General features: G+C 46.5%; 1 protein-coding gene across 1 annotated transcript in view; it reads right to left on the bottom strand.

The window, feature by feature from the left end:
• Nucleotides 1–15,561, bottom strand: part of MASTL (microtubule associated serine/threonine kinase like) — a 1,019,298-nt gene that overhangs the window by 459,995 nt on the left and 543,742 nt on the right. The window contains exon 6 of the mRNA XM_069648115.1: nt 10,069–10,213. Within this exon, the coding sequence (XP_069504216.1) occupies nt 10,069–10,213 (145 nt within the window). The remainder of the gene's footprint in view (nt 1–10,068; nt 10,214–15,561) is intronic.

The raw sequence follows: 15,561 nt of genomic DNA, 5'->3' as shown, positions 1-15,561 counted from the left end.
AAAACCTACAAACTGCCGTGTCTCCATTTACTTGTTTCATTGCTGCAGTTTTGGACCAATCTAATTTCATGTCCCATTTCAGGTTTTGGGTTAAACCAGCAGATGCATTCAGATATATGTATGCTGTTCAAGAGGCAGAGGGATGGAAAAGGCACACAAAGTACCTTTGTTTTCAGCAAGCTATTAAGAGCTGCAGAGGCCCTTATTGCATTCACCTGCTCCAAGCTACTGCAGGCTAGGCTGCCGAGAGCCAGAAAGACGTTAATTATAATCCACTGCTGCAGGCTACTGAAGCTGGGACTGGGCCTGATTAAACACAGCTGCCTGAGACTGCAATTGGCTGCAATCTGTTGTGCTGGGAGCTTAGAAGGTCTTTATAAGCTAATTTTGAACAGAAGCAGTTTTTCAGTAAACTGCTTCCACTGGAGTTCGTGCTTCTGTGCTCCTGTGACCAGTTTTTGAACCTTTTCTGAATGTCCTGATTTTGGCTTGTGAATCCCATTTGTTGTTGCTGCTGCCTTGCAGCACCTTTTGCAGTCTGCTTTTGCAGCCTGCCGGTTAATTGAACCTTTCCATGAAATCCTGCTTTTGACTTCTGAACCCTGCCTGCCTTAGTCTGTATTACAACCGCTGTCCTGTTTTGCTTTTAAGGACATCCAGTTCTATACCAGTATCTTTGCTGTCTTTATAACTATTTGCAAAGATCATGTTTTCTGTAAGCATTTCTGCATCACTGTCTTGTCCTGTTTCTGCCTAAGCTGTTTTCTTTCTCTCTGCCATCCCAGTCTCTTGCTTTTCTGTCGTTTGTTCCAGTTCTACAATCCCACCAATTTTCGGAGTTAGTAGCTTCCTCCGTATATAGCTTTCCTGTTTGTTCCTAGTTTGCCTAATTACCAAACTTCAGGCCATAGTTCTAGTGCCTGTTCTTAGGGCCCCCAAGTTTCTTGAACCCCTCAGACTGTCCTCTGGGTCAAAGTGCTCCTATCCAATGACAGTCATCTACCTAGGCTCCACCCCTGGTGGCCATCTTCAGATTTGGTAAGCACGTAGAGTGGCAGTATGAATCAAAAAGAGCCACAGAGGGGAAGGAGGGAGGGTATGCATGTGTATCCATGCCAGACCCATGCTGGACAACAATAGTTATAGTTAAGTAACTTAAACCTTTTCCAGCACAGGGCCTGGCCTGGATTCAGAAGCTCAGGAATAGAAATTACACAGCAGAACATATACACAACCACAGGAGGTGGCAAGGCTCAACAGAAGCAATAAACACTCACCCCTGGAACATACCTCAAACAAACAGGTTGCGTAGCACTGCTTGGCCGACTTGAGACTCCTCCCTGGAATCCCCGTTGACGCAGTAGAACCTTGTGAAGGTATTCGTGGACCTCCACGTAGCAACCCTGCATATGTTGAGCAGAGCACACCAGAGAGAAACGCGGTCGTTGCTGCAATGGCTCTGGTTCAGTGGGCTCTCAGCCAGCATGGCAGTGGCCTGTTAGCCAGTCGAGGACAGTGCATGATGCAGCTGGAGAGGCACCAGAAGATGGAAGCCTTCGACAAGGCTTTCCAGTGATACACAGGTCCAAAGTTGATGAACAATTGAAAAGTCTTCCGAAAATATTTTGTACGCGCCAGATAGAATTTGCTTGCGGCAACGGATTTGGAAAGAGGACAGGTAACACCAAAGGTTCATTGAGGTGGAATTCCAACGGTAGCGTCGGCATAAAGGTGGGGTGTCTACGGAGTACCACACTTGAAGCGTGAAAAGACAAGTAAGGCTGCTTGCAAGAAAGGGCCTGAATCTTCCTGACCCGCCTGGCCAAGGCGATGGCCACGAGAAAAGCAGTCTTCCACAAGAGAAATTTGAGCGCGACTTGATGCATATGCTCAAAAGTAGCTCCCATGAGCTTAGTCAGCACTATGTTGAGTTCCCAAGCCGGAACGGGAGCCTTCACCGGTGGAAAAGTCCTCAAGAGCACCTCGAGGAACTCTTTGACAGGTATGTGTGACCACAGGGAAGGTCTACCTGGAGACTTGGTGTACCAGAATATGGCAGCGAGGTTCACCTAGCGGTGGAAGTTGCAGAGCCGCGACACACAGAGGGGTAATCTTCCGCACCACACACCTGCTAGAAAAGCTGGGCATCTCCCAGCTTAATCTACATACTGAATCTCTTCGTTGTCTTCATGACCATCAGTCTGGCTTCAGAGCTGCCAGAAGCACGGAAACTGCTCTCCTGAACATCCGTGAAGACCTGCTCTCCAACCTGGACTCTAACACCCCGTGTCCTCATCCTGCTTGATCTCTCTTCTGCCTTTGACACGGTAAACCATGCCCTCCTGCTCAAATGTCTCCATGATAACCTGGGTATGACTGGTCAGGCCCAGGCTTGGCTGACTGCTTTCCTCTCGGACCGACCCTCACAGGTCCAACTTGTGTCCTTCCTCTCTGCTATCTTTTTCTCTACCGCTGATGTCCCCCAGGGGTCTAACCTCTCCCTGGCTTTTCAACCAATACCTGGCACTTCTTGCTCAACGCATTGCCGCTGTCTGCCTTCTTGCTCACCGCATTGCCGCTGTCTGCCCCAACTTTCAGTGCTATGCGGATGACAACTCATTTTGAGGCTAGCTTCGGCCACCTCTTCTCCGTCTCTCATCACTGTCTGTCTGCTATTCAGGAGTGGTGTGCCGCCAATGACCTCTGCCTTAATGCCAGTAAGACTGTTTAATTTAATAATAGTTTAATTATGGAAATATGTGGTAGCAAGCAAGATGCCCTTCGGGGCAACATTCTAATTGTGTTTTTTTTTCAATTTCTCCCTGCACGCCATAATCCTGACAGAATCGAACGTTTGTTTAATGTTCCCTTGTTTCAAATGCAACACAAAAACAGAACAGGATAGTCATTGCAACAGCGAAGCATTTAGGTAGGACTTTTCTGCTTATATTTCCAAATGTCTAATTAGATTTTTTGACTATCGCTGAGTAATTGCAAAAACTCGGTTGAACTGCTAGTCTTTACCTGGGATGAATGAATTATGTATACAAAAACCTCCCCTTGCAAAAAAAAACCTCTGGGTAATTACCCGCTCATTTCTTAGAATCATTCTAGGTGAGTGGTTTTAAATTTAAAGGACTACTTTGCACGTACAGATTTAGCAGAGCAACCTTTGGCTCTGTTTTTTTGCTTTTCATCATAGGGAGAAACCCTGCTTAATGGGATCATAAGGTATCTTTACCATTATCATATATATGGCTGAGCAGACACACTAGACATTGTATGTTCGCTATGAATTAATGATTCTGTATTAGCAAAATCACTTACATGCGATTATTTTGTCTCGTGTTTTCTTTCCCTTCTTTCTCCGGTCCTCTATACCCGGGGCATAAACAATGCCATCCTGTATCCTTTGAGATTTTATTTGGATTCTTAATGTTTTGCACTGGATATAATTGACAATGGGGTGGCAACCACCATTATGCCGTTTGGTTTTTGTTTATCCTTACATTATTTATACTTTAATATGTTGATAATATATCATACTACTATTACAATGTTCGTTTGAATATATTGTATATATAATTTCCAGCCTTGAGAAAAAGCAACGCTTGAAACACGTGTTGGCTGGTTCAGAAGTTGCTTTGCCTTGTCAAAATCCTAATTAAATACAACATTGGGGGCAATTTGGCACAGTGTGGTTGTATCTCTAATCCAATTGTTTAATTTCGTGGAACTGTAAGCAGAGGCTACACAACCTGGGTCAATAAAGCTACAATGCCATAAGTAAAGCAGTAATGGGGGTATGGGGGGGGTCAAAGGTGAGATCTCCACACAGATGACAGGGGGAAAACTGCCCTGGCCAAACTTAAAATGGTCCTCCAACTCGCAAGGACGACAGCTGGAACGGTGCTGGCGTCAGCAGCCAGAAGCAGCATCGGTAGCAGGCTCAGGGAACCGGTTGAAGAGTGAAGACATAGAGGGGGAACCTCACACAGGAGTGACTTAAAGGCATGGAGGATAGAATGATGAACTCACTCCAAGACCAATTCCCTAAAATGAAGGACGATCTACAGAGCTTACTGCAGGTCAGAAAGGAAATGAACGACCTTGGCACCAGAGTGGACGTAACTGAACAGGGTCTGTCAGAAATAGCAGAGGTGGTCAGGCAGAACAGCAAGCTCTTGGAACAAGTTGCCAGGGCCACGCACAACCTCGAGGTGCAATCAGACGATCTGGAAAATCGCTCTCGCAGGTCAAACATTCAAGTGAAATGCCAGAGTGAGACAATTCTCAAAGCTAACCTGAGGGACACTCTGCAACAATGCTTCGGAAGCCTCCTGACTGAGACCCAACTGGAGGATGTGAGGATAGACCGGGTGCATAGGGTGGGCCCCAAGCGACAGGGTCCAGGCACGAGGCCAAGAGATGTCTTGGTGGCACTAGCTTAATATACAATGAAGGAATATATACTCTGTGCAGCAAGGGTCCATTCAGGAGTAACCATCAACGGGGCCCAAATCCATCTTTATCAGGACTTCGCGCTATCCACACTGCAGAAAAAGAAAGCTATGAGTCCAGTGACCAAAATCCTGATTGCTAAAAAGACCCCTTACAAGTGGCCGTTTCCGTTTGGGCTTCTTTTTGTGTGGGAAGGCAGACAACCGCGAGTCACGACGTATGAAGGTGGTCTGTCAGTAATGATTTTAGAGAAAGAAATTGGGCAACTGCAGCAAACCTCTAAGTCCTCACCTCCTAAAGAAGGCGTCAAACCCTATGAATGGTCAGGAGGTCGTGGAAGGAGAGGCAACAGAGTCATGAATCTGAAAGCCAAAAGAGGGGATATAACCCCCACAGAAGGAAAATTACATTACTCAAGGATTTAGTAGAGTAAACCCTTGGTCACACTGACAGTTGGAGTAAAGTGGAAGGTTGGAACAATGGGGTATTGATTTTGTGATAGAAGTGTGTGATGGGCACAGTGGGCCGAGATGGCGGGAGGGACATCAGACGGACATCGAGGAATCCGATAGGGGGTGTAGTTTGCTACCGCAGGGGAGGCTCACGGGGTTGAACCAGGACCAAATCGCTAGGATAGTATCTGGGGTAGTTTGTGGGAACACTGGCCCTGATCTGGTAGGGGGAGTTTGGGGTTGGAAGGTAGGGGAGTGGGGAATTTGGGTTGGGGGCAAGTCCCTGAGCGGAAGGGTAGGGGAAGGGTCAAGGGAGGGGTGTCACCCATGCCTGAAGAACAAGTTTGAATTATCTTAAATCTTAGGTGAAGGCATCGAAGACAGGAAAGGCCTGTAACAGGATCAATGTCGCTCACAATTATTTCAGATAATTTACAGGGCTTGAACTCCCCTGCTAAACGTAGAAAAGTTGAGGGGCATACAAGACGATGTCGGCCGGATAAAATGATGCTCCAGGAGACTCATAGAAAGCTTTCACCAATTCACACAACTCTACCAAGCAAACTCGCAGGGGATTACGTCAGGGGTATCGATAGGCCTTAGGAACTGACTTAAAGCAAAGGTGCTATGCACGCTAGAAAACCAACAGGGGAGGTTTTGTAACGCTCACCTGATTCCCGCAGAGGCGCCGGTCTTGACTGGGTGAATGCCGTATCTTCAAAGGTGATGTGTAACACACGGTTGGCTCTTTGGGCTGGACCTCTGTGCACTGTATGTCTGACTCGAAGAGTAAGATGTCTTAGGTAAGTGAACGCCAAGCTCTCCATCTGCCTCGGGGCAGGGTGCCGTAACCAGTTTCTTCACTGGATAAGGGTGCAGGCCTCTTGACCTCAGAGGACTGCTGTCCGTCGTTAACTGCACGAACGGTAAGTTCTGGGCACTTCAAATGTCTTAAAAGTCTTTTGTAATGATATCTCTTGTTTTGCAGGGTTCCGGCGATGGCGGATGGGGGGCTGATGAGAGTTGAGGATCGAACCCGCGTGAGGAATAGAAGCGCCTGGAAGCACGTAAGTAAGCGCTTGTAGCCTGCTTCACGATGCACACTAACTGTGCCTTTTATCTTGCAGGTACAAGTTCGGAGCTTTAGAGAAGCTGAAGGGTGCTGGAATACCCACTGGATTCGGCGTGGGAAGGAGTAATGGCACGTGAGTAATAAAGTTGCCCAATGTCTTTAAACGCACCTTCTTTTGTCTTTCAGATGCGGGATGCAGCGCCGAAGGCGTACCGGAGCGTGCGAAGAGCTGGTAAGCTTTTGTCTTTCAGATGCCGGAATGCAGTGCGAAGACCTCCGGAGCATGCGAAGAGTAGGTAAGCCTTTGTCTTTCAGATGCCGGAATGCAGCGCGAGGCGTTGGTGACAGCCGATGGACCAGATAAGAGATGCGCTGCCACTGAAGACCGTAGTGCTAACCTGTTCTTTCTTTGTCTTTACAGGTGCTGCTGAAGACTGGATTCCAGGATGGTAAGCCTTTGTTCCCTTAGGCCCAGGATCAGAAGCAGAAGACACGATGAGCGTTCTGCTGCAGAGAATGCAGAATAACGCAAAGCAAGATTCATCCATCGGGTGTGGTTTAAATAGCCTCCTGTAGTGCTTAGGTGTCTCCTTCCACAGCCACGCCTAAGAAAAGAGTTCCTGCTTTCCAGAAGAGTTCCAGTGTTCTGAACCTATGGAGTGGCTCCTGCCCCACCCAACAGGAAAAGTAGTCCCAAACAGAAGAGGATCAGGGGTTCAACTGGCAGGTAAGTAAGCAGCATGGTCTGCTGCAGGTAAGTCCACCCAAGCATTATGAGCCCGGCGCTTCCAGCGCTGGGACTGGGCATCTTTATGAGCCTGGTGCCACTGGCGCCAGGACAGGGTCCAAAAGGTCCCAATTGGGACTGGCTGGCACTCGGAACCGGGGTTATGGGTCTGCTTCCAAGGGAGTCGGGCAAGTCCTGATCTTTTGGAAGCAGAGATCATGACAGGTTTCTATTTATTCAGGTGCAACTTGGGGATAGGAGAAAGGCCATGGGAACAATATATGCGCCAAATACAGTGCAAGAAAGTTTCCTAAAGGAGGCGTTGTTGAAACATGGAAGGGTTTGCAGTAGGTGAAATTGTCCTTGCTAGTGACTTCAATATGGCGTGGAACCCTATTGGAGATCGACTTCTGGGAGCAGCCACGGGTATGTTCCCCTACCAAACGGAGACCTTTGACAATTTAGCCCTTAAGGATGTCTGGCGAGTAAAGAAATGGGAGGAGAGTGGGTTCACTTGTTTCTCACACATTTATCAGACCGTGTCCAGAATTGACTATCTGGATGTCAGCAGCTCTCGAGGTAGAAGAAGTAACTTTGGGAGCGATCATACTATCCGACCATGCACCACTGAAGGTTACTATTTAGAGGTGGGAAACACGTAGAGAGCTGTGGGCCTGGTCATTTCCTTGGGAGATACTGTCAGATTAAATAGTGGTGGAACGTTTGAGAGGTAGGATAGACTAATACTTCACAGACAACGAAAACCACGAAATGAGGCAAGAAGCGATCTGGGAGGCATTTAAAGTGGTTTTATGAGGTGAAATTATAGCTCTTCAATCCCAAAAACAGAAACAAAGATTAGCTATTGAAGAAGACTTAGAATCCGAGATACGGGTGACTACGTTGACCCGAGCAGTGAAAAGCTATAGAGACACATACAATAAGTTGAAAGAACTTAGATCCCAATTGGAATTACTTTGTTTGTGTTTTGTAGAATGATCCTTATTGCACCCAAGTCAGCAGAACTATATAAGCGCGAACAGAGTGAATAGGCTTCTAGCCAGGCAGGTCTAGGAGGGTGTCCCATTTAATAGAGATGGTGGAGCATTGTCAGGTCCCAGCGTCGTTATCGTTGGACTCCTGAAAGTCTTTTGACCGTGTCGATTGGATGTTTCTATTCGAGGCAATAGGGAATATGGGGATAGGCCCTAGATTCATAAAAATGGTCAAGGCTAACTACAGCACTCCTACGGTAAGGCTCTTAACTTGCACCTGTCGATAGAGTACAAATTTCACGAGGGACAAGACAGGGATGCCCTTTGTCCCCACTCCTTTATGCAGTATACTTTTAATATCTATTCGGCAAAATCTAGCTATACAGGGGATAAGGTTTGGGGAAGAGGAGCCCAAAATAGCGGCCTATGCCGACATGTTGATCACCCTGAAACGACCAAAAACCTCAATACCAGCATTGCTAAACAAACTCTCCAACATGGAGATAGACATGGGGCTAAAGGTCAATATGACTAAATCCGAATTGCTAAGCTTCGGCTTACTAAAAGTCAGTTCATAAATTTACCAACGTTCTCCCCATTTAAGATGGCTAAGGATACGATCGCCTACCTAGGGGTCAACCTAACGAATTCCATCTCAAGCATATATGGGGCGAATTAGCCGGGACTGCTCTCCGAGAAAGTTATATTTAAACAGATGGACCCCTATGCGCATATCTTGGCTGGGGAGGATAGCTACAATCAAAATGGTCACGCTCCCTAGTTAACTTTACCTCTTCCAGGCACTCCCCGTTACGGTCCCACAATCTTATTTCAAAGCAGTCAACAAGTCAGTATCAAAAGTTATATGGGAAAATAAACTCCCTAGAATAGCCCTAGAAACTTTGATGGCTCTTAGAATGAAGGGGGGTCTGGGTCTTCCAAACGTTTCCCAATATTATGCAGCTGCTCAATAGCGGGTATTCACATGAATGGTTCTCAAACGACATGTCTAAGCCATGGGCTAGGATGGACCAGGCTGTAGCAGGGACTCCTTCGGAGTGGCTGCTTTGGTTAAATAGGCAAGAGAGGCCCCGGAATGTAGGCTTGAGTCAGGTACTAGCCGTAGTTTGTGATATATGGGATAGCCTTCTTAGACAAGATCACCTAACCGCTACCCCGTCTCGGTTTACCCCATTGTTTGGGAATCTGTATTTCTCTCCAGGAATGAGTCAGGGTTCATTGTAAGGTGGCATGCATTGGGGTGTAGAAAAGTGGGAGACATGATGGAGGCGGTAGAGGTTAGGGCCTTTGAGGATTGTAAAAAACAATTTGTGCTGACGGAAAGAGACAGGTTAGAATATTATCAGTCAAGGCACTGGTTGAAACAACCCAGCCTACGACGGGCAGGGCAGAGGGACTTGACTTCATTTGAGAAGTTTATTACAACACATTCAGGGGACAACCAGCTGGTCTCAAGACTATATGCGATCCTACAGGCTGAGGGTCCAGATCACACATGGACGTATATGTTGCGATGGCAAAAGACACTTGGGGTAGCAATACCTATGAAACATCGGGAAACCCTTTGGAACCAAACACTGAAACTAACCAGATCCATCCAGACCAGGGAAGAATGGTATAAGATAATGGTGGCGTGGCACTATACTCCAGAGAGATTGCATTCAATGTTTCCAGGGGTAACACAAGAATGCTGGAGGTGATGTACGGGAAGAGGCGACTGGAGACACGTATGGTGGGATTGCCAGATACTGAAAGTCTTTTGGGAAGATGTTACTGGTCAGATACAGCAGATGGTGTGCGGCCCGCCAACTTATTCCGCAAGGGTATGGATGTGCAGTATTTTTGATCCTTAGTTTTAAATCCTCATGAAACCACAGCACAAGGTATTCATGATATCATTAATGGCGGCCTGGATGGTCTTGGCTAGGGATGGAAGCAAAAAGCACCTCCCACGATCATAGAGTGGCTTCATAAGGTGTGGGGGATAGTAGCTGTGGAGTGGATTACATATGGGATACAAGGAGAAAGAGATAAATTCCACCAAGCCTATGAAATGATACTGGATTACCTCAAGGGAGGCTATATGCTACAATGGTCCCCCCAAAATGTGTGAATATTTGACATAATGTAGAAGCTAGATCACATCTGGAGGCGACAACTTGTGCATCACTACTGGTCGAAGAGTCAGGAATGGGGGAGGGGGGAATGGGGGAAGGGAAGAGGGGCAAGATTGTTTTATGGTTTCTTTTTTATTTGTGAAAATCTCAATAAAATAAATGAAAAAAAAAGTGCAAATATTTCCACTTCAACTCTTTAAACAACACTACTTGTTCCACTTACATGACACTTTAAGTTTACTTGAGCGGCGTGCCTGTTCCTTTGGGTTCACAGACATCGGAGTGCAAAATGTTCCTGTTAGGTTGTCAGCAGACATAGCAGCTGGAGTTTGAAAAAATGCATTCTTTTTCCCACCACCTGGAGTGTGCTGCAAAAAAATGAAAACTCACATTTATTATGACAATGGCTAATAGAAAATAGCTTTTGAATCTTTAAATTATAAGCATTGGTAACAGTTTTTCTATCCTTATATAAAATGCCATAAACTTGAAGTAATCCCCACTATTATAAGAAATTGCTATTGGGTTGTGTTTGAATACCACGGATAGGTAAATCTTTTTGAAAAATGCAGCGTAGATACAACAAAACATAAAAGCCATTCAAGCCTATTTTATAAATGTCACAGACAACCAACTCAGACAGTCAGTGTGTCAGGGAATTGGGAGCAACCCTAAAACCAGACCAAAGAGGGATTTGGCAGAGTGAGTGTAGGAGGTGCAAGGCATTTGAGTGTGTGTGGCTAATGTTTTCGTTAAAAAACGTTTGGGCAGATTAATAATTCTAGATATTATAATAACTATGTATTGCACCCTGACCACAAAGCTTTGCAAAGGTAGTCTCACTATACTTTTACACAGTACGATATGCAACCAATGCCATTATAAGCAGTCTGCCTGGCTGCCATCTTGTTGTTTTACCAGTCTCTGAAGTTTGAATTTGAGCAACATATATTTTTCTAACATCTCGAATGCCATTTATCAAAACCATTAAAATATCTCAAATCTTCGATTACCAATACAACATATGTAAAACTGGAAAATTTGACGTATCTAATTCAAATAAACTAGAGCGGTTAATGACATGAAACTAGTCATTAAAAATGAGTTATTTTGGTAAAAGTAGTAACACAATGAGCCTTGTGTTAATAAATATTTTCTTTTTGCTGTTTTCCTCCAATGGACGTCTATTGGACACCCTTTCTTTTTGCTTTGTTTTGAACCTGACTTTCTGGTGGTAAGTAAAGCCTTATGCTTTAGTTGCCTTGCCCTTTTTTCTCATTCTTATGGGGAAACTGGTCAGTAAGACTATCAGAAGTGAAAGACTATGTATTGGCTTTTTGGTTACTTTTACAACGTGCCTTGGACAAGCTGCAACCAGACGTTATTTTTCTATCACTTAAATGTTTTACTTTTGGACTTTCACAATTATCGCAAATAACTACTAAAACCGGCTAGTACCCTAAGGTGGTCGTACCACAAGGTTGTCGCTTGTCCTTTGGTCATATTGTTATTTGGCCTTCTTAGGTCAGGAAATGCCACACATGGGAAACTCTTTCCCGGGGAAGCTGCTACTTTTGCAGTCAAAGAGGTAGTTTGTGTGTGAGCCTGGATGTGGGGGCTGGTACTGTCTGGCCCCGGTACATATTCGGGTGCCTGAATGTCTGCTTCTGAGCAGATGTTGTGGAGAGTGGCTATCCACGATTAGACAGCCACTGACTGTTTGAATGGTGCGAAACCATAACATTGTGGGCCTGGTCATGCTATCAGCTCAAAACCCAAATTTTAGATAAAAGGAGGGCTCCTGCAATCAATCGACAGATCATTGTTGGAGCCAAGTTCTCCAAGAAGAGCATCAAGTTGATACCCCAGGGCAACACCTTTAGGTGACCAGCATCCAGTCATGTGCTGTCTCGTAGAAGCCCTGCTCCTCTGTCTGATCACAAGTGGTCCCACGTCTGTGCTTCAACCCCATAACTGGTGTCAACAACTAGGCCCGAGCCCTGAGCCTTCGGAAGTACTGACCAGCTCTATTCTGGGCTACAGGGCCGCAGCCGTCGCCATTCAAAGTGCATTCTTGAAACTTGGAGGATCTGCAATTTATGTAACAAGATGCCTGCTTGTGCGAGCCCTGCACCCCTCTCAATGGGATCAGGCACAGTTGATTGTATTCCCAATGGATTACAGAACACCAGCAGTAGGACAAATCTGAGTCAGGGGTATAAGTTATCCTGCCTGTTTCTACAGGCACGACCTGCATAAGGTTACATGACCATAAAGGCCTGTCTCGAAATCACACTGTCCTGACTGATTGGTGGTGGCCTGTTCATTGATTCTGCCCTAGGACTATCCCAAGGACTGGGATTGAGTGAGTTTACTTACCGCAACTCTTAGCTAACCTGCTGACTCTTGTTAATCATAAGCACTGGCATTGTCAATCTCTTAAGAAACCTACCTCTGAAGTATAAACTTTGGAACTGGTGATTTCTGGGCACAAGGCCCCAACCCATCTTAGGGTTGGACTTTCTAAGAGCTATAGAAAATATTCTATGGTTACTCTAAAGTATCCTCCCTATTTCTAACGAACCTGAGTACTTACCTGTGTTGCACTTGTTATTGAATCAAATGCTACCTAGATCTCCTAGGCGTGAATGTATAGATCTGTTACATCAGTGTTGGCGTGACAATTTAGGATTAGGATCAAGTTCCTTACCTCTAACTGTTGTTCTCCAGCACGAGTCTGGCATGGATTCACATGCTCATGAACATTCCCATTGTCAGGCTGGGAATCCTCAGTAAAAGAAAAAACAGTTTCACTTTGGTTTATAGGAGAAAGACAGTTTATAAACAAATCACTGAGCTCTGGGTCATACTGCCCCCAGTCAAGGACTGTCTTCTCCCTAAGTCTCTCCTCTGGGAGCCATCTTCAGATTTGTTAGCACGCAAAGTGGCAGTATGACCAAGAAGAGCCGCGCAGGGGCAGGACCCATGCTTGAGAACATCAGTTACAGTTAAGTAACTTGTTCCTTCTCCAGCATGGGGTCTGCCATGGATTCACATGCTCATGAATAAAGAATACATAGCAGTACATCATACACAACCAACGGGAGGTGGCAAGGCTCAACAAAAGCAATTACTCTTACCTCCACACCAGGCTCACCTTCAAGCAAACAAGTTGCGGAGCACTGCTTGGCCGACTCTGGACTCCTCTCTGGACTCCCCGTCGCCACAGTAGAATTTCGTGAAGGTGTGCGTAGACCTCCACGTAGCAGCCCTGCAGATGTCCAGTATGGGCACACCAGACAGGAACGCCGTTGTTGCAGCAATCGCTCTGGTCGAATGGGCTCTCAGACGGCCAAGCAGGGGTCCATTTGCCAACCGGTGACAATGAGTGATGCAGCCACAGAGTCACCTGAAGATGGAAGCCTTGGAAAAGGCCTTCCCCCCATGGTTCACAGGACAAAAGTTCACAAAAAGCTGAGAAGTCTTCCAGAACCTCTTCGTACAGGCCACATAAAACTTCAGCACTCGAGCCACAACAAGCGAGTGCAAAGTCTTTTCAGCTGGCGACGAAGGCATTGGAAAAAACACAGGTAACACCAAGGATTCGTTGAGATGGAATTCGGACGGAACCTTGGGCATGAAGGAAGCGTGCCTCCGCAGCACCACCCTCATCTCGTGGAAAGTCAAGTAGGGCTGCTTGCAGGACAGGGCCTGTACTCACCTTCTCTCCTGGCAGAGGTGCTGGCCACGAGGAAAGCTGTATTCCAAGACAGGAACTTAAGCAGAGCTTGATGCATCAGCTCGAATGGGGCCCCCCCGATGAGCCTAGTCAGCACCACATTGAGTTTCAATGCCAGGGCAGGCGCCTTCACCGGCAGGAACAAAGGGAACAGTCCCTTGATTAACTCCTTCACTAGGCGGTGCGACCAAAGAGCGGACCGCCCCGGAGCCCTGGTGTAGCGGGAGATAACCGCCAGATGCACCTTGATGGAGGCGTGCGCCAGCCCAGAATTAGACTAGTACGGAAGGACTTGGGGGGCCCTCGTCGCACAAATTAATGATTATGGTAAGCTTTCGGGCTCCAAAATTAATGTATCCCTGACAATGGCTCTCCCACTGACAAAGAGCTCACCCCAGACAAACACATGCCTGCCAAACCATGGCATTCAGGTAGAACTGGAGGGATTTAAAAACCTGGGGGGTTGTATTTCCAAAATGTTTTGCTGAGCTATATGGAACCAACGCGCCCCCCCGCCGCCCCAACTATGGGGGTGGATTCAAAAAGCCATCTAACTCCTGGTCCAGGATTCTGCTCTCCTGAGCAGCTGGCTGACTGTAATTAAAATGAATGTCCTAACAAGGCTCTTGTTTCTGTTTCTTCCGATAACAATACCACTTTACTTCTTTGTCGAGGTGAAGAAGGCACTATTAGCGCTTCTCTGGGCCCACAGAAAACCATGCATAGCATACCAAACACTAATTTTACCTAGAGATAAAGGGGTGTGGAGGTATTTCCCAACATATGAATATTACCAAGCGGCCCAATTCAGGGTGCTAGTGGATCACCTGCATTAAAATATTGAGAAACAGTGGGTGATTCTGGAAAACGGCCTCTTCGCCCCCTAACTCTGGGCGAATGGTTGTCGGTCCCTAAAGGTTCAATAACCCGGAAATTTCAGACACACCCGGTCCTGAGTGTTCTCTGGCACCTATGGAAAAGGACTCGGGATATGCAGGGGATTACAACTTGGCGACCCCCCCCACCCCTATTTGTTTATGGGCCCCACCTATTAGGGATACAATTATAGAGCCCCTACAGTTTCAATAGTCCTGCCTCGTAGAACTTCTGAGAGTGGGACAACTATGGGGAGTTGGCAACCTTTTACAGAAGCTAGAACTAGAAGAAGCAATGGGCATTGGCCCTGTCCCCCATATGGCATACCTCCAATTGAAAGGCCCTTTTTACAGACCCGAGCTGGGCTGACACTTTTAAACACCCCCCAAGGCTATTTGAGCAGATCTTTAGCTCACACGCCTCCACCCGGGGTCTCATCTCAAAGCTATACATTGCACTCATAACCTGAGGCCACCTACGGATGCAAAGCTCACAAAAAACAAAAATGTACTTGGGCGTGTGTCCCATGTGCTGTAGGAATTGTGGCCAGGTATACAACTATTGGCGCATATGGTGGGAATTCCCCAAGGTACACCGCTATTGGAAACAGGTGCTGACCTGGATCAAGGCCGTTTATACCATGTTTTGACCGCGCTGCTGGTGCTTTTTGGCCTCGAGGAACAGGGTGACTGCCACGCCCAATTGAGCGACATGCCAAGGAACTTATTGCTTGCAGCAAGAGTATGTCTCACAATTCAATGGAAAAGATCACCTGCCATCGAAAATGGAATGGGCCTGCAAGGCCTATGAACTGTATGACATGGAAAGTTTGACTACAATCTTAATGGAATCACACGCAACGCTAGTGGCTACCCTTCATTGAATTCTACAGGTCACTTGGAAAAAAGCGACCCCACAGACGGAGTACACCAGGGGCCGGATCTAAACATCACCCACAACCCCTGCAGAAACAGAACTTTGGGTCGGCCCAGACAGAATACTCTGTGAGGAAACGCAATTACTATTTTGTGAAGGAAGAAGGTGTTACTGATCACCTCTGGCCCCAGCATTTATGTCTACCAGAGACCGCCTCAGTTTTCC

This window comes from Ambystoma mexicanum, chromosome 2q, assembly GCF_040938575.1.
Source record: "Ambystoma mexicanum isolate Mex_15411 chromosome 2q, UKY_AmexF1_1, whole genome shotgun sequence".
NCBI lineage: Eukaryota > Metazoa > Chordata > Amphibia > Caudata > Ambystomatidae > Ambystoma > Ambystoma mexicanum.
This window is presented reverse-complemented; position numbering and strand designations above follow the sequence as displayed.